This window comes from Akebia trifoliata, chromosome 4 (assembly GCF_017979445.1).
Source record: "Akebia trifoliata isolate Shusen 1 chromosome 4, ASM1797944v1, whole genome shotgun sequence".
NCBI classification, from domain to species: domain Eukaryota; kingdom Viridiplantae; phylum Streptophyta; class Magnoliopsida; order Ranunculales; family Lardizabalaceae; genus Akebia; species Akebia trifoliata.
Window position 1 is genome coordinate 41,288,328 of NC_141378.1, and position 20,393 is coordinate 41,308,720.

Consider the following 20,393-nt stretch of genomic DNA (forward strand, 5'->3'; position numbering starts at 1 on the left):
TAGAGTTGTCAAAACTCCAAGGCAGTTTTTGTAATAAAAGTGCAACAATTAGGTTTGTCGAGTAAATCTCTCATAGCAAAAACCTTGGTTCTAGACCTCTTTTTTCTACACCCAATTATCAAAATCAATTGGGTTATATCATATGGGTAGTCGCAAGAATCTAGAACCAATGTAGTTTCATATTATAAAGAGTCATGATGAATGCACGCGGTCGTGATATGTGGTTGACGTGGCAAGGACACAGAACCATAGATCATTTTCATCGGGATACACATGAAAACGATGTGTGGTTCTATGCCCTTGCCACGTCAACCATGTACACAACCACATACTAAGACAGTGTGCATTAATCATTAGTTTATTATAAATGATTGAAACAAGTGCCTTTTAAAATTAATATATATTATATAAAGTTCTTCAAGTTTCCATATAAATTATGTGCTAAACCTCTCTTGTCGAAGTTTATTGATTTTAAAGAAGGGTTTTAGGTTCTGGAAAAACTTTAACTCATATCTTTACTAGAAAAAAAAATGTAATTATGTTATAGCTTTCGTTGATAAATTGTTATGTTATTGAAAGGAAAAAAGCTTTGCGATGGTTCGTAGAAAACCATTTCTTATTGGACATAGATTTCTACTCTCACTCACGGCGTTTATTTGCTTCATTCTGATTCGTAAGAATCAAAACCAATGGATATCGACAATTCTTGATGATTTCAATATCACTTATGTTTTAATCGAAATAGATAAGAATCAAAATCTAAAATATACGATAATTCCGATTCTAAATATCTTAGGAACCGAATCCGAACCAACCCATTTCGAACAAACGGATGCTCCGGTTCAAACCGGGTCTCCACACTTGGCCATAAAAACCGATTGTTTAATTTTTCAGTTGGGATTGGGTGAGAGAGTACTTGCAGCTGTAGAAGCAAAATTTTAAATTCTTCATTTAAAGTTTGAGTTGTTGATCTGTTCACCTAAATCAATTAAATGCTGGTTCCTCACTTCTTCAAACCATCTTTAAAACCCTAGATCCCAAATCTCTCTCACATTCTGCATCACAGAAACTCAAATTCAGAGCTTTAATGGCGGGGTTCTTATCAGTCCTTAGGCGCATCTACCTCACTTTATACAACTGGACTGTTTTTACTGGTTGGTAAGCTTAATTGCAAAACCTAGATCTCCATCTGTTCGTGTAAATTTTATTTTATTTTTTGGTTTGATTTCTTTGAATTGTTTTAGGTCTCAGGTTTTATATTTTGCTTTGAAGACTTTGAAGGAATCTGGTCATGAACAAGTTTACGATGCAGTCGAAAGGCCTCTTCAATTGGCTCAAACGGCAGCAATTCTAGAAGTATAGAAAATTATTGAATTTTGTTTATTTGGCCTAAAAAATTTGAGAGTATTTGATTTTTGTTTTTTGTTTTTTTCTTCTCGACAGATTCTTCATGGTCTTGTAGGTGAGATTAACTTTCTCTATAATTTCTGTTTTTCATGATCTATGATTTTGATTTAGGACGAGTGGAACCTAAAATTTATGATTTTTTTTTTTTTTTTGTTGGTTCTGCAAAAAGGGTTGGTGAGATCTCCAATTACAGCAACTTTGCCTCAAATCAGTTCGAGGTTGTATGTAACGTGGGGAATCTTATGGAGTTTTCCTGAGGTGAAGAAATTTTACTTTTGATTTTAAGTTCGAAGGTTCAATAACTAGGAATTGCACTAATGAGATTAACTTTGTATTGGCAGACTCGGACACACATGCTGGTTAGCTCACTGGTCATCAGCTGGTCTATCACAGAGGTACTACTTTTCTCTGATTATTTGCTATAAAATTTCAGTGCTTGTCTTGAAACTTTTCATTTGGAGTTAGGTTAGTTGGCAATTTGGTATTAAATCATTGTGGTTAGGTTTATGCTTATTGAGTTTTGTGGTTATGTGTTGGTTACCTCCACCACTTGGCCGAGTCATTCAAGTCTCAGAGGCAATTAATGTGAATTATCCATCACGTTGACTCGTTTGGGATCTGGGATGATGTGCTTGATATTTTGAATCTTGTCAAGTTTTCAAAAACTCAGCCGAGTTAACTGGGTTTGTATTTTTGATATAAAATAATCAAATTTTAATGATTTAAATGTTTGCGATCTTGTAGGAAAATATGTTTTTTTAACTGAACATCTACTAATCTACCTTATAATAGGAAATAATACTATTTATTTAAATAAAATATAATTTTACAATATTTTTTAAATTGAGTTAACAGTTACTTGTCTGAGAAAATATGAGTTGGATGAGTCAACTCGGTTTTGGTGAGGGACGAAATGAGATACCGTATTTTAAAACTGTGCTCGCATCTACTCACCCAAATGTACAGTAATCCCCACTCCCTCTTTCCTCGTTTGGATTTCTAAGCAAATGAAGATAGGGTTTTGATTCCAAGTTTGTTGTATTATCATTCATAGACTTTACCACCTCACCCGACAGCTTCAAAACACTTTTTTTCCAAGCATAGAAGTCAATATGGTTGGATAATGGAACACTATTATTAATTAATAACAGGTATAATATTTTTTTTTCCCTATTTGGTGTTGTTGATGCATTTTTTTTTTCTCTTATTGGGTCTCATCTATAGTTAGCAATTTGTCATAACGAAAAAAATATTACAAAATTAATTCAAGTACAATTTGGAAAAGGGTACAATTGACAAAATACCTATTTTGTTGGGGTGCAAGGGGCATCAATTGTTCATTTTTTTCAATTTCCTACAAGTTGCACCTCTTTCTCTAGTTATTGTTGAAAGAAGAGGAGGAAGAAGAAGGTTTTCTCTCCCTCTCTCTGTTTTCTTGTTGAAGGAAAGAAGATGGAGTGCAACTTTGTTGGTTTCCATGGGAGTGCAATCATACACCAATGGAGTGCACAAGGGATTTTTTGAGTGATGATAGCAATCAGTTCTTGGTGGTCTGCAAGTAGTTGCTCTTTTTGTATCATACGTTCAATAGATTATTTAAAAAATCAGTCAAAAAGATGAATAATGTGTAAAAAATGTGGCAGAAGAAAATACTTTGGATTCAACGCTTTAAAAACTTAAGTCATATATATACTTGGGTTTGCTCGTGCCTACAATGTGGGCATCCTCTTTGGGATTAAGGGGGTAAATGTTGAAAAAAATAAAGTTGGGGGGGGTATTATTAATTTTTTTTAGGTTAAGGGGTAAAAGATGAAAAACAACAAAGTGGGTTAACGGAGTAAAAAAGGAAATATAGTAAAATTAGAGGGGGGTAAAGAGGAAAGACAATAAAGTGTGCCCCACAAAAATTGTTGTTGGATGAGATGTTATCCTAACTGGATGGAAGTTTGTCTCTCACAAAAGTAGGCCCTACAGTTGTGTTTTATTATTTAGATATTGGGGAATGCCAACGTCCAAGACCTCATGGGGATGTTAGCAATCCCTATCAAATTCACTTTCCAATAATACCCCTGCTCGTTATGTTTTTTAGTGAAAAAGATAATGATATGATAGTCTTTGTGTAGTGGCATTGTTGTAAATATAAAAATCTGATGGACATATTTTTAGAAGTGTTGTTGACATTGATTTCCAAAGCATTTATTGTAAATAAAGCATTTAAATCAAAAGACTAAAATGCTTTTAGCATTTATCATGCAAACAAACATTTATTGTGTAAAAGACTAAGATACACTTGCCTTTTTTACTAAGGCCCTGCTTGGTAACCCTGTAATTGACGGTAAAAGCACGGAATAGCAAACCTTTGCGCTACTTAGCGAATTTCGTGTGCTTGGTAGATAATTTTTAAAGCAAGCTCCACCGAAAATCTTGGTAAGAGTTAGCACAAGAGACATTTTTGACTGTAAAACTATGTGGTGAGAAAAAGACCAGGAAAACCATACCATTGAACCTTTGCGTTTTCTTGTTTGAGTTCGAACACGAACAATAACTCATCCTTCTCCATTGAACTCGATCTTTTACAGGTAATGACTCCTCTCTCTGCATTGCTTTCCCAAAACCTTGATTTTTATTCCAAAAACCAACCTTGACCAAAACCCTTTATTTTTGATGGATTTTTCTTCCTAAAAACTATCATCTTCAACCTCCTTCAAAGTTTATTTCTCTCTCATGAATTTTGTACCATTTTGGGAAAGATTGAAGCATTTTCTTTTGGGTCTAACTTTTTGAAGAGTGGGAAGTTCTATCATTCTGAAGTTCTTGATATTGAAGATAAGGTGGTGTGTGTGGTTAGACTCAGATTCACCCCAAGGTCTACTTGACCACCATGAAATTGGAATCGAAAATTCAGATACTAACGAGGAGCCGAGTTAGTATTTGTACAGTGGCTGAATATTTCTATTATAACATAGTAGAAGGGGTTTTTGTTGTATATAGAATGTTAGATAATTTGTCTATAAGAAAAGGGTTTAGTTTTATAGGAATTTTTCGGAGATATTACCAAGTACCCAATCGGTAAAAGGTGGTAAAAATCCGTAATTGTAAAACATTGCAAACGCAAAATTTTTCTTTTTAAGGCTTTTTATGGTATACCAAGCAGTGTCTAAAAGACAAAATGGACAGGGGTATTATTGAAAAGTGAATGTGTTGGAGAATGCTAACGTCCCCATGAGGTCTTGGACGTTAGCATTCCTTTATAATTATAATGTTTTGTCTAGGGTCTATTGTTAATTTATTAGTAAATAAAAAAATAATTATAAAAAGGGAATGCTAACATCCAAGACCTCATGAGGACGTTAGCATTCTTCATCACATTCACTTTTCAATAAAACCCTTGCCTATTTTGTCTTTTAGTGAAAAGGTACGGATATGTTGGTCTTTTACATAATAAATGTTTGATTGCATAATAAATGTTAAGAGCATTTTAATTTTTAGATTTAAATGTCTTGTTTGTAGTAAATGCTTTGGCAATTAATGTCAACAACACTTTTATAAATAGTTCATAAGATTTTTTATATTTACAATATGCCATTATACAGATTCCAACATAGTCTTGTCTTTTTCATTAAAGGACAAAATGGACAGGGGTATTATTGGAAAGTGAATGTGGTGGAGACGCTAACGTCCTCATGTGGTCTTGGATGTTAGCATATATATATATATATATTGAGATAAGGAGAAAGTCGGGAATGGTAGATCGAAGGAGAGGATCAAACGAAGTCTCACTCAAACAAATATTAAGAGAATTTAGCAATTTAAGAAATGCTAATAGTTCATTGATAGAAAAAAAAATTGTGGTTCAAATATTCAGAAGGATTACAAATACATGTGTATTTGAATCGTAACTCGAATGGATTGTGCAACCATTGCTACCACTATAGCCTGAATTTCTACATATTCAATCTACAAGTTGCAAAGAGAAAACTAGACTCAAATCTTTTCTAATCTTCAGTTCTACCAATCCAAGAACATAATTATTATCTTTGCTGCCAACTAATATAGGGAGGGATATTAGGAAGGGTAGATCGAAATGGTGAATCGAGCAAAGCCTCATGTTTTTTTTGTTGGATGGGTAAGCTGGACTTGAACCAAAGACCTAAAAGTTGCTTTGCAAATTGTCAAACCAACTGAGCTATGGGTCTAAGCCCAACAAAGCCTCATTCAAACAAAAATCACAAATACTAGCTAAATTCAACAACTCAAGAAATAAGAAGGATTTATTAATAGAAAATAAGCCATAGTTGCCAAATATCGTAAAGCATTACAAGAAAATAGGTATTCGAACCTCAACTCGAATGGGTGGAACATCCGGTGTCGTCATTGTATCCCAAAAGTTTCCATATTCAATCCATAGATTGTGGTGAGAGAATTAGTCTTAAATTACATATACTTAGCTTGAAGTTTAACTTCTTATTCATAAAAAAATGTTCTTAAGGTCTTCCATTTAAAGAATTTTCTCTTAATTCCCAGTTACCCACATTAACTCAATTACATTTAATAAAAATATAAATGTCCTACATACCCCACCTACTCATACATGTTACAAAGCTTAACAATTAAGCAAACTAAAACCTATTACTTTTAGGAGATTGGAACCATAATTGTGAAATTTAAGTCTTTCTAACATAAAAAACGCAACGTTAAGGTGAAAATTATCCTCTAAGGTGTGGGATGTCTCTCCAATTTATTGTTTCTTTGTTTTAGGCCCAATGAACCTAGGATTTTTCTTTCAGTTAAAGTAAGCTCTAAAATCTTCGATTTCTTGTACGATGTGGATTTGAGATGAAGGCCCTGCTTGGTACCACCGCAAATGATTTGCAGCACTTTTTGGGCTGCAAACTATTTGCTGAAATTTGTGAAGGATTTAAGAGGGTCATGCAAATAATGTGCAATGCAAAAAAATTTCAGAATGTAACAAAGCATCTGTAAATTAGATTCCAACAAATCATTTGCATTTGCAAATGATTTGTTTCGTACCAAGCTGGGTCGAAGTTCCAAATTCTTGACTCCTACATCTATGTGAATCGTAAGGTTAAATCTTCATAGTGAGTTGATTCGCTCAAGAGTCACCAAAATTTTACTTGAACCTGGGTTGACTTATATAAAAAGGGATATTGATAAGGATAGGATTATCGTATAAATTGGTATCAGAGCTTGCACTTACACTCAGAATTTTGCAACAATCAAATTACTTTCAATGACTACAAGATGTGGTAATTGAAGATGTGTTAAAGTTAATGCTAGAGATGAAGATTAATAGAAATTGAGATTTTTTCTCTCATCCAATTGTGGATTGAACATATAGACTTGCACATGCTACAGTAGCAGTAGCGGTCACACCACCTATTCGGATTGCGGTTCAATTACACATGTATTTGTGGTACTTTGGGATGTTTGGCAATTTCTATTGTCTTTCTATCAACAAACTATTAGTATTTCTTAAGTTTCTGAATTCTCTTAGTGTTTGTGTGCGGTTTGTTTGAGACAAGCGTTAAAGCTTTGTTCGATCCTCTTCTTTGATTTACCCTTGTCATTCTTCTCCCTATATAATAAGTTGGTATATAATGAGGTGCACACAAATGAGTTGCCTATCGAGGGCCATTAAGTAATCAGATTTGATCCACCAGATCGAAATCACCAACTCAAAGTACCAATCAAAATGGCTCTAGGTCAAGGTCAATTATCATTTAAGTTGGATGATCCTTGTGTGCAACAATTGGGACCTACAACCAAGGGGGACATTTCAAGCATTGGGAAGAAAGAAAAGCTTTGAACTTTAAACTGAAGTTAAAAAAAAGAAAAAGAAAAAAAAAGGGAAGTGTGTTGGGAGTTGAAAGGGTGTTAGTAATTTCTAAGAATATATGTATGTATTTGCTTGTTTTTTATGTTTTTTGTTTTAAAAAGTGCATAGGAGTTAAGAGGAGATTGGGAGAGAAATGTTTTAATGCTCTTTTTGATAAAGGCCAAGAATGGGACGTCCTTAGTAATAGAGAGAAAATAACGAAATTTTGAGTTTGAGTTTGAGTTGGTTGAGCCTAGCCTCTCGAGTAACTCTATGTGATCAAGATCATAAAGACCTTTACATGTTGTAAGTTCTTTTGGATAGATTGTATTTTCTTTTGGTTTTAATTAAGTTGTTGAAATTAGTGTGTTGGTTTGGTGCTTTAATCTATTGTTGTGAACTTGTTGATTGACTCGTTGTGTTCTTCCAATATTTAAACAATTCCCTACATCAATTGGCATTAGAGTTAGTAATGGCACTCTTCGATTGTAAAGATGATAATCAAAGAAGTTGAATGTGATCACCAAACTCTTAATTCGAACAACAATTCAAAGCTTGAATTGCTGTACTAGAGGTATGGATGAATTGTTTTGAAAAAAATAAAATAATTGATAAGATCATTTGGGCAGCTCATTATTCAAAAACTCGAGGGTGAGTTTTTATTCAACCCAATGAGTATGATGGGGTTAGATTTCGTCCCAAACTTGGTTCAAGTCTTGAGTCTTGAACAAGTTTGCTCAGTTGGAGGACTTAACCATGGGATTCACATGGTTGTAAGAGTTAAGGCTCTGAAACTTCATTCAGATCTGCTTTTTTGAAAAATCGAGGATTTAAGAGTATTTCAACTAAAAGAAAAGTTTAAGTTCATTGAACCAAGAACAAATAAATGATAAATAGGAAAAGTCCCACACCTTAGGGGATGATTCTTAGTTTGGAGATGTGTGCTTAGAGGTTGTGTAGTAGCATCTTAGACTCAGGCTCCTGGTATACTTTATGCTCTAGTGACGGATCAGATGGCTCTAACGGCCAATTCTAGCTTCTTCGATCCTCGTGCCCCAAGATCTGGGAATTGTGGCCATGGAGGTCGTGGTTGAGATCGAGGGAATGACCTTATTTGCAGTTATTGTGGGAAAACCGGTTATGAGAAGGCCCAATGCTTTCAGCTCTATCCTCACTTGCTACGATCTTCTGCCACTCCTTCTGTGGGGCGTCCTCCTCGTGCTGTTACTGTAGACACATCACTGGTTCCTACTATCGACACCTTCGTTTCTCTTGGCACTCTCGGTTTGCAGCAGTTTTAGACCCATGTTGCCATTGTTGTGCATGATCAACTACATGCTCATACATGCTCCTTCTGTGGGGCTCTGCTCCATTGACAGGGTAATTGATTTTGGTGCCTTTGATCACATGAACGGTGAGTTTAGCCCTTTCACTTCATCTATTTTTCCTACTACTCATTGGTAGGTTTACCTTGTTGATGGGTTTCTTACACCTATCCACAACAAGGTACCATCCTTTTATCCTTTGATTTTTTCTTGATTCTGTGCTTCATGTTCCTCACCTATTTCTTAACCTTGACTGTGAGTAGTATTACCAAATCTCTAAATTGCTCAATAATTTTTTTTTACCAACTGCATTTTTCAGGACTTAACTTCAAGGAAGATTTTTGATAAGGGGTATGGGAGGGATGAGTTGTACTTGTTTGGATTTTAACTTCTTGTTGTTCCGACTTTTGTACTTCTACTCTCTAGGAGCCATACATTTTCTTCTCAGTCTTTACATTTATGATATGCTCGCTTAGGACATGCAAATTTTCAACACTTATGCTCTTTATTTCTTGCTTTAAAAAATTCTTGTAGTGGACACAAATTTCAATGCTTTGTGTGAACTTTCTAAGCACATGTACTTCATATCTTCCTCGCATGCATTGGTTTAATGTAATGTTTGATTTCGTCCACTCTGATACGTGGGGGCTTTCCCTTGTTACTACTTTTACTGGTCATTAATATTATGTTATATTTATAAATGACTATTCTCGTTGAACTAGGTTTATTTGATGCGTTCTTGTTCTAAGGTGCTTCTTATTTGATTAATTTTCTTAAAATGATTCAAACTCAATACAACATCACTATTAAATCTCTTAGGTCTGATAATGACGGGGAATATATTTCCGATAGGATTCGTTCTCATCTTCATGAGCATGATATGCTTCACCAGTTGACTTGTCCCTATACTCTTGAGAAGAACGGGGTGACTGAATGCAAAAATCGCCACCTGATGAATATTATCCGCTACCTTCTTCGAGGAAAGCATGTTCCCAATTTATATTGTAATATGGTCGTCTTCACTATGGTTTTTTTTTTAACTGTGTTCCAAGTTGCACTTTAGGAGGACAAGTTCTTCTTCGTGTTCTTTGCTCTGATAGCACCCTCTTCCCCATTACACTTAGAGTCTTTGGGCGTACTTGCTTTGTTTAGGACGGGTTCGCATATCGCACTATATTAGATGACTAGGCCATTCAATATGTTTTCTTGGGTTATTTCTCTATGTCAAAGGGTATCCGTGCTATGATCCTGTCTCTCATCGTGTCATATGTTCTCTTGATATCACTTGCTTTGAAAATATTTCTATTTTCATGTCACATCTACTTTACAAGACTCTTTTTTATTGCAGGATCCTTCTCCTATAGTACTGCCTTCTCCAGTTTTCTTTACATCTTCATCGTCGCTTTCGGTTTACTTTCTTTACCCTTCTCCCTCATTGCCAACCTCCTCCTTGGACTCAAGTAGTTACACCTGCTCTCATCCCTTCTGTATCTGACTCTCACTTGCCTATTACATTTCGCAAAGGGAAGCGAGTATGTGTTGCTGATTATCCTATTGCCCAGTTTGTTTCCTATCAGGGACTTCTCTCCTTCTTATTAGGCCTACCTTGTTGCCACTAATTCTATTTGTGTTCTTTAGTCTGTATCAGAGGCTTTGTGAGATCCTCAGTGGTTTGAGCCATGACTGCTGAGATAAATGCTTTGCAGAGGAATCACACTTGGGAGTTTGTTCCCCTTCTCTTTGGGGAGCGGACAATTGGTTGCAAATGGATTTTCATTGTTAAATATCTCACGGATGACACAGTTGATTGATACAAGGCACGTCTAGTTGCTAAGGGATTTACACAAACTCTTAGAAAGGATTTTGGTTTTACATTTGCCCTTGTCGCCAAACTTTCCACTGTTTGCCTCCATATCTCGTTAACTGCTTGTCATTCTTGACCTCTTCACCAACTCTATGTGAATAATGCATTTTTGAATGGTGATCTAATTGAGGTTCTTTATATGGACCCCTCTCCTAGGTTTCGTCTTCAGGGGGAGTATTTTGAGAAGTCTGTCGCCTTTTCAAATCACTATATGGCCTGAAACAGTCTCCACGAGCCTGGTTTCAGTACTTTTCTGAAGTCATTTTGTCTATGGAGTTTTTTCAAATGCCATTTAAATCATATTTGTTTTGTTCATTGATGATTGGATGGCCGTTGTGCCATTGTTCTGATTTATGTGGATGATATTATCCTGACTGGAGATGATGCCCAATGGATCGACAAGGTAAAAATGGCATTGGGTCGTGCTTTTGAGGTTAAGGACTTGAGTCCCCTCAAGTATTTTTTGGTGATAGAAGTGATTCTCTCTCGCCGTGGTATTTTGTTATCTCAGTGTAAATACATATTGGATCTTCGTTAGGACATTGGTATACTTGATTGTCGTCGTGCTTCCTCTCCTATGGATCAAAATCAACGCTTTCATACCGAATTTGGTTATTTATTATCTGATCATTTTTCTTATTAGAGACTTGTCGACCGTCTGATTTATCTAACACTAGATCAGATTTGAGTTTTGCGGTTAGTGTGGTTAGTTAGTTCATATATGCTTTGCACACTTCTCATCTCGACATCGTTTATAGTATTCTTTGTTACTTGAAGTCATGTCCTGGTCTTGGGTGTTCTATTCGTCCGCTGCTCAACCTCATTTATCCTGTTTTACAGACATTGATTATGTTGGTTCTATTACAAACATGAGATCTACCTCTGGTTTCTATACTTTCCATGGTGGTAACCTGATCTCGTGGAAAAGTAAGAAACAAAGTGTGGTTTCTCGTTCTTCTGTTGAAACTGAGTATCGTGTATGACCCTTGGCACATGTGAGCTTATTTGGCTTCAATTTTTATTGACAGAGCTGGTATTTCCTGTCTCTGGTTCCTTTACATTGTTTTGTAACAACAAGTCTGCCATCATACTTATTTCTGATTCAGTTCTTCACGAAAGAACCAAGTATAGAGAGGTTGATGTTCACTTTCTTAGAGAGAAAGTTCAATCTGGTGTTCTTCAGACATTGTTTGTTTCTTCTTTAGATCAAGTTGCCAACATGCTTATGAAGTTTGTTGGTCCTTCTATGACGTAGTAGAAGTGTGTGAATCAATAGATTCGATAGGTTGTGTTTAATGGAACACTCAAAATCAATTTGAATCAATAAATTTAATCGATAAACAAGCAATAGCTTGAAAGAAAAAGAAGTATAAAACTAATTGATTATTGATTGATTTATTGATTAGTTTTGGGATTTGAAGCTTCTTATATAGATAACTCCATCATAATAACTTGTAATCCTACTAAAATACTAAAAATTAATATTCCTAACCTATTTATAACATAATACTAACTTTCTAATCTTATTAGAACTCAAATTGAAGACTTCTAAGCACTTCTAATTAGAGTCTAAATAATAAAAATAAATTTAAAACAAATTAGAAACTAATAAGGAATTGTACTCCTAACATAACTATGAATTAGAAATCCTACTAGAAGTAGAAAGAGAAATTCTACTAGAAATATAAAGAGAAATCTAATAGAATTAGAAAACTACTTAGAGCAATAGATGTCCTACATCAGGCCCCCCTTTCTTTGAAAAAACTCGTCATCGATTTGTTCTTGAAGGCCTTTTTTTTTTTTTTTTTCCTGTTTTGCATTCATCTCTCGCTTTAATCCTCTTCCAGTGATATCCGTTCTTCAGACTTAGATTAAAGAATATAATTGATCATAACATATCATCAGGTAAATTCTTTATATAAAAATTATTGTTTATCTTCTTCAAGATATGAAGGGGTTCAATTTTCTTCAACTTAGTCTTCTTGTAAATTCTGGCAGGAAAACGATATTTATTAGGATAAACCATGTCCAAGTCTCCTTTTTCATACCTCTTGAATCTTCTATCGATTTTGTACTTGTTAATAAAAGTTTCAAGGTTTTTTTTTCTGTTGTTCCTTCAATATGTCATGTTCTTTCAGACTCATCCCATAATGGGGCAGATTTGGGAGAGTTGCATTGGGCACCAAATCAATGTGGTGTTGGATATTGTCCATTGGAAGCAATGAATTCGATAATTCTTCAAGATGAACACGAGAAAATTCTTCAAGGAGGGGTTGTGCTTGATGAGAAACTTGAGTAGGAGGGTCTCGGTCGGAATGTTGCACTACCATCGGAAACACTTGACTTGTTTTGAAGTCTTCGTTGATGTTGGTAGAAACAAAGCATATTCTATTCTCCTTGACTAGTTGGATAGCCTTGGGCTTTGAAGGGTATAAGATCACTTTGACACCATTATGCATGAAAGAATAGGTGTTCGCTTTGCCTCGGTAGGTGACATCATTATCATGAAGCCAAGGCCTTCCTAAGAGAATATGACATGCTCTCATTGAGACAATGTCACAAGTAACATCATCCTTATATTGCCCAATGTTAAAAGAAAGAGAGCACTGGCTTGTTACATTTTTCTTGCACTCATCGTCCACCCAACCTATTAAATAAGTTGTAGGGTGTTGCGTAGTGGGTAACTTGAATGCATTGATCATGTAACTTGAAATTATATTTTCTGAACTTCTACTATCTATAATTAATTTGCACAACTTTGCCTTGCACTTTGCATGTAATTTGGAAAAGACTATGTCGAGTTGAAGGATCAACATGTTGTATTGGCAATAAATTGCGGATAATACAACTGAGTTGTTCACCTTCTTCAAACTTCTCGAATTGGGCTTCCAATTCAGTTTTAGTGATGAATTCTCCTTCACCAACCATGAATCTGAATCATAACAAGAGCTTTGATACTACTTGACATAGCGGAAGCGTGTGAATTAATAGATTTGATAGGTTGAGTTCAATGGAACATTCAAAATCAATTTGAATCAATAGATTCAATTGATAAACAAGCAATAGCTTGAAAGAAAAAGAAGCTTGAAACTAAAAAGTAATTAAAAGAGAAAAGATAATTGAATTGATTATTGATTAATTTTAGGATTTGGAGCTCTTTATATAGATAACTCCATCATAACAACTTGTAATTCTACTAAAATACTAAAAATTAATATTCCTAACCTATCTATAACATAATACTAACTTTCTAATCTTATTAGAACTCAAATTGGAGACTTCTAAGCACTTCTAATTATAGTCTAAATAATAAAAATGAATTTAAACAAATTAGAAACTAACAAAGAATTGTACTCCTAACATAACTATGAAATAGAAATCCTATTATAAGTAGAAATAGAAATCCTACTAGAAATAGAAATAGAAATCTAATAGAATTAGAAAATTACTTAAAGCTATAGATGTCCTACATCATTCTATCATTAACTCTCACCTTGCCAAACTGGGCTTAGTTGATATATTTGCCCCAGCTTGAGGGGGAGTATTGGAAATATTGTAGTTTTCCTAGTTTTCTAGTATTAATTTTCTATTATTTCTACGTTAGAGCATTTATGTCCATTCACACTTTAGTTAATATAAATATCTGCCAAGCTGTCATTATGAGACTTGACAATTCTTCTACAAGATCATCAAACTTATCTTTGTGTAAATCAAGTCTTCTAACATATATGATGTGAATCATTTCATCTTTTTATTTATTCATCTTCAAATGTTGTCCAATTTCACCCATATGATTGACTCGAGATATTAATAAAAGTCTTCTAAACATGAGCTCAAGATAACATTTGAAGATCCACCAAATTCTCTTACATACAAAGAACACTTAGGTACATCTACACATGTTTTTCAAATATTTTAATTCTTGTATTCTAAATAGTATAGAACAAATTTAAAACTAGGAATAAATAAATATTCAAATCTTCATAAGTGGAGAACAAAGCCTTAAGTGAGTAAGATTTTCCACCAATACTCCTTTCCAAAAAAAAATAGAGAGAGAGAGAGAGAGAGAGACTAATTCTTTCTCTTCAAATTGTGGATTGAAAATGTAGACCTTAAAGTCATAGTGACAGTAACGGTTGTTCCACTCATTTAGGATGCGGTTTGATACCTACTTTTGGAATCCTTTGGGGATACTTAGTGATTATGGTTACCTTTTGTCAACGAACCATTCTCATTTCCTTTGTTGCTGAATTTATTAGTGTTTTATTTTTTTAAGTGAGGCTTCATTCGGTCTGCCTCTTCGATCTTTTTCCCTATATATGAGGTTATGTGGACGAGGATGCCTTGTTTATGTGGACCACATGTCCATGTGGCACCCTAAAATGATCAGATGCCACATGGATGTAGTACATGAAATTTTATGAACTCCCAAAAAATACATAATTGATGAAAGGCATTTTTTCACTGTTGGATGTAAAATTTAAATTTGGGAGTTTAGTCGGCATCCATTTTCAAAGTCATGATCTGGTCGGAAAAAAAAAAAAAAAAAAAACTCTGTTTTATTATTTTATAAATCCAATCTAGACCACACAATCCAAAGGGCTGAGGCATCATTTCGACCAATGTGGCAGTCCCACATGGCCCAAATGTGGACCTCAGTCCAAGATCTACATAGTTCGTCAGTCCATGCAACATTTTCCCATGTGTGTGTGTGTGTGTGTGTGTGTATCTATATATATATGTGTATGTATGTATGTATATTTAACTTTCCAATCTTCTTAAGATTCTTATTTTTCTTTCTTAACTTTCAAGTCACCACAATTACAAGATCCTCGAACTTATCCTTGTGTAAATCAAGTCTTCTAACATGTATGATGTCAATTATTTCTCCTTTTTATTTATTCAACTTCAAATGCTGTCCAATTTCACCTACATGATGAATTATACGATTGACTCGAGATATTAATAAATACTCAAAGCTTCATAAGTGGATAATTCAGAAAACAAATAAATCGTGATTATGAGTTGATGTTTACGGCCATTTTCATCGGTTGTTGTATTATTTGGGCATTTCATGTATGAATCAGAATTATTTGGAGAATTGCCAAAAAGGTCTCATCATATTGCCTAGTACAAGTGAACATTGCTTAGGGAAGGTTCTGCATAATCAGGGCAACTTTGGCAGAGGACTCGTTCTACTATTTATGAACCTTCATTTACTTCATACATTTGGACAGATTCTCGTCTGAGAACACCTTTCCAATGATATAATTCTTATTCAGGATAGACAAATTGTATCCTGAACTCTCATATCTATATCTCTATATATCCATACCAGCTGTGTGGCTATATGTTGTCTTTTTTATTTTATTTTATAGATTGAACATGTTTATTTGTCATCATTAATGAGAAAAACCTTCAAAAATTTGTTCTGAAGTAAGGAAATTGGAATTAAAACTTCTCTCTAAATGATGCTCTCTCCTATGTATGTCTCTACAGAGGCGGAGCCAGGATTTTGCTCATGTGGGGGCAACCAAGAGTAGAAAAAAAATATGTGGGGACGATTAAGAGTGAAAAAAATAGTTGTGGGGGCAACTAAGAGTGGAAAAAAATTTTCTGGGGGCAAAAGTGGTAAATTTCTTTATCTGCTGCTAAAATCTGTTGCAATAGCACATTAATCCATAGAATTAGAAAACTCTTAGTGCCCCCACGGCCCCCACTCTAAATCCGCCCGTCTCTACTACTGTTCATGAAGATCTTTTCCTTAATTACTTTCTTTGTTTATGTTAGGTTCTTTTCTTATTATTTCCTTCAGCACATGCCCGAAACAATAACTTTGAGGGTGCTATAGATTTCTTTTTCCTCATTAGATATTTGCTCCCACACTAATTCTTGTTTTGTTTTTTGGGCTTAGACCCATAGCGCAGTTGGCTTGACAAATTGCAAAACAACTTTGAGGTCATGGGTTCAAGTCTAGCTTACCCATAAATAAAAAAAGATGTTTTCCACACATTTATTTCTTGGTGTAACCTTTTGGGCTCAGATAACCACTTTTAACACTATTGATTTGCTTGTAATTGCAGATTATTAGGTACTCATTCTTTGGCGTGAAGGAAGCACTTGGTTTTGCACCTTCATGGCTCTTATGGCTTAGGTATCGTTGTTCCACTGATATGGAAGTGATTGTGCTCCAACAGATTATTTCATTAACGCAAAAGTGATTCTCTGCAGGTACAGCACCTTTCTGCTATTGTATCCAACTGGCATCACCAGTGAAGTTGGTCTAATATATACTGCTTTGCCGTACATCAAGGTATGGATTCCATCATATAAGATTGGCCATGTCATCATTAATTATTATGTTATGTACTTAGGTGACATGAAAACATTTTTTGTTACTTCTATAAACTTGGTTCAAATGAACACCTTGAATTACTAGGTCCATGGTGTTGGAATCTGGGAAATCCCTACAATGATGAGGCCATTAGTTATTTCATGTTCTTTTATAGTAATTTATTGGGCTAAGGGTTTATTGGGTCAACATGAATTATCACATTGGCAATCCTACACCATAGCCTCCTAGATTTCATCGAAAAACTCAGATACGCAAAAACAAAAACAAAAACTGTTTAATGCTTTAAGCGTTGAAAATGGAAGGCTACTGAACTCCCAAATTTAAAAGTAAAAATTCAACTGTGAAAGATAACTTTTATTTATTTATTTATATATTTTTTTTCAAAGGTCTTAAAATTCTTTCATGTACATCCCTGTGTAATTTGATCATGTTTTTGGATGCCACAATGTGAGCTCACGACCCTTAATAAGATTTAGAATCTTACTGAGTTAGTCAGACTAGTCTGACTCATTCAATTATTCCTCTTATATGTCTTTCTCCAAATGTATATTTTGTTAAGGTAGACTGTTTTATTTCTTTATTGTTTTCCTTCTGATTTGCAACTTATGTTCTGTTTTGAGAATGCTCACAGAAATCTGAAAAGTACTGCATAAGGATGCCAAACACATGGAATTTCTCCTTCGATTACTTCTACGCAGCAATTATCGCTCTCGGAATCTACGTCCCAGGCATGCACTTCTGCTAGATTCTACTTCTAAAATTTAGTTGGCTTGTGATTTGGTTGTTTGGCTGATAACTTGATCTGATTTTTACAGGCAGTCCACACATGTACCAATATATGCTTGGGCAGAGGAAGAAAGCTCTCTCCAAGTCTAAGCGAGAGTAAAACAAACCAAACCAAACCTACTGTGATATTTATTGCTTTCTTCAGGTGATCTTTGTTCCATCAAATGTGTTACGAATTAAGCTGTTATTGGTCACTGAGGCCTAACTAATCGAAGTGTATGAATGCGGAGCTTTGGTTGCTTCATTTATGGTCTTGGCTTTATTAAAATTTAAAACAATAGGACGGTAGTTTTCGTGGTTTTTTCATGTTGGTAACAGTAGAATTTGACATTGAGACACCGTCTCCATTTATAGTTCGATATTAAAAAAACAAAACTCGAGATTCCATTGTCTTCAATTTTGAAACATCAAACATCTGTGGCTATCTTCTATAACTTAGTTTTATACTGCTTGAGTAAATGGTTCCACCAAACTTCCTATCTTATGTGTCGCGCTTTAAGGCAAACCAAGCAGGACCTAAGTGCTCATTTTACATGGTTAGTAGCAAGAGTAGTGGGTCTGAGAGCTATGTTACCTGGCTTGTGGGTTTGCTCAGTTGGAATTCAGGTTCATGGTTTGTCACTTGAGAATGAACCCGGTTTATAGGGTTAAACAGAGATGAAAGCATTTGAAGGTTGAAGTGACGAGTAGATGACAGATTTTGGGAGAAAAAAATTGAACTGTTTTTATTTACAAGTTGAAGATGAAGGCATTTGATTTATTTATTTATTTATTTATTTTTTCAGTTTATTAATAAAGACCAAGGCCAAAGTGGCATATTATCAATTTAAAATTTTAAGAGGAATATCTCAACATATGACATTTTAATGGGTGTAAAGAAATTAAGGTAAAATAATGGAATTCCTTTGGTTCTCCAATTTTCACGAACGTAGAGCGAATTGTACCTCGAATTGGTTCAGTATCTCTAAAATCAACGAATTGGGTAACTCTGGTCTGGGGTTCAATTTTGATCGAGACTGCCATGAAACATTGAATGTTTCGGAATTTCTCAAGCACCTTTTAGGTGATCTAATGGTTGTACACCATTTTTTTTTTTTTTTTTTTTGGGAAGAAAAATATATTATCATAGTTCATTTGCTAATAACGATAAGAGAGCCTACTTGAGGAATGGAGGTGTCAATGTAATTTTACCAAATCGGTCACCGAAGATTAGTTAATTATCCGGCTAGTACAGTTTTGAGAATATTTACCTAATTGAAAATTTTATCATTTTGATAATTAGATACTTAGAAATATTATCAAATAGGTACGTTTTTTTTGTTTTGTTTTTTGGTTTTTTGCAGTGACTTTGAACTAAATGACTTCAGTAAAATATTAATTTTATACAATTGATTTATGAAAAACATGTAAATCGCTTCATACCCCAGAGCAAATAACATTTAAATCCCTGATTTTAGAAAATGCAAATAATAAAAAATATGATATATTTCTTTTTATACAAAAATACCTACTATAAAAAATTAAAAAAAGGGCTTTGATATACTAAATCAACTCATTGATAGACATGGCTTCAATCCTCACCATCTATGAGTCAGTGATCTCATAAACATAGGATTGACTAGTTGCACACCACTAGTTTTTGGTTGCGCACAAATTAAAAAAAAAATAGTTCATTTTTGTTCTTTATAACATCTATTTTAATCTATTAGTTGCACTTCATTATGGTGGCCTTAGGGTTTATAGCTTATTAAACTTGTGATGACTTATTATTTTCTGCTTGTGTAAATGGCAAACATGCTGGTTATATGACCAAGTATTTCTTACAATAATTTATTAAACCAACAATAAGTTCTATGGTATGGCCGCAGAAGAAGAAGAAGAAAAAACCCCTGAGTGTTTGGCTCAATGGCAATTTCGGACTAATCAACGGTTAATGCCTGTAGGTTGTGAGTTCGATACCCAGTATGAGCATTGCTTCCTTAGGAGCCATCACGAGAACACACCCTCACTTATTCGATGTTGTGATGTGTGGACGTTGCACGTGCCCTGAGACTAATCCTTGAAAACGACCATGGTCTATGGACTGGACAAAGCCCATGCCCAGTCTGCTGTCTATTGGGATACTCGGTTATTGAAAAAAAAAAAATATTTAACAAAGGAATGCCACATTTTTTTTTTAAATATTATTTTTGGAGCACAATCATCCAAATGGAGGGTGAAGGAAATTTTTTTAAGTGATGGAGTGCAATTGGTAATGGGTGGTGTGCAACTAGTCAGTTAATTTTTATTTTATTTTATTTAACTATTAAAATCACCATATTTCAAACCTTGATGACGTAAGAAACAATTTTACTATATTCAATGTTAATACTATTAAAATATTAAAAAAAAAAAAATTGTCCTTGATAAAAAGAAAAAAAAAATCGTGATAATCTAACTACCCCATGTGGCAAATTCAATCAACTACCCTAACGTGACAAGTTCGAAAGCCGTAGATCTGCATTCCTTGGGATATACGACTGCATTTCCCCATAAAAAGTGTATCTCGAGGGAAATCATGTATCCTGAGGAGAGCATATCTACAATTCTCGAACTTATCATGTTAGGTAGTTGATTGAGTTTATCAGGTGGGGTAGTCTGATTATCATGACTCAAAAAAAAAAAAAAAAAAAAAAATCAATTATACAATAAAATATCTCTTTGGAAACTTTTCTCCATTCTTCATTTCATAATTTGAAACTATAATCAAAAAAATTTCTCGCACTCAAAATGTTTCAGTAATTTTATATTATGGGATCTAATAGTTATGAAGTAAGGGAG

General features: G+C 34.4%; 1 protein-coding gene across 1 annotated transcript; it reads left to right on the plus strand.

Annotated features, from left to right (window-relative positions):
• Window positions 1-896: 896 nt before the first annotated feature.
• Window positions 897-17,879, plus strand: PAS2 (Protein-tyrosine phosphatase-like, PTPLA). The gene is made up of 9 exons (XM_086441129.1): window positions 897-1,158; window positions 1,245-1,356; window positions 1,444-1,462; window positions 1,577-1,665; window positions 1,749-1,802; window positions 16,516-16,586; window positions 16,664-16,745; window positions 17,419-17,515; window positions 17,603-17,879. The coding sequence occupies exons 1-9, from the start codon at window positions 1,088-1,090 to the stop codon at window positions 17,671-17,673; spliced, it is 666 nt and encodes a 221-aa protein (XP_086297255.1). The 5' UTR covers window positions 897-1,087; the 3' UTR covers window positions 17,674-17,879.
• The last annotated feature ends 2,514 nt before the right edge of the window (window positions 17,880-20,393 follow it).

Excerpts from the sequence above, each read along its gene's own strand:
- PAS2 (XM_086441129.1), top strand. The coding sequence starts at position 1,088 with ATGGCGGGGTTCTTATCAGTCCTTAGGCGCATCTACCTCACTTTATAC. Across the intron at positions 1,159-1,244 it reads TGGACTGTTTTTACTGGTTG|GTCTCAGGTTTTATATTTTG; the intron begins GTAAGCTTAATT and ends GAATTGTTTTAG. Across the intron at positions 16,587-16,663 it reads TCATGGCTCTTATGGCTTAG|GTACAGCACCTTTCTGCTAT; the intron begins GTATCGTTGTTC and ends GATTCTCTGCAG.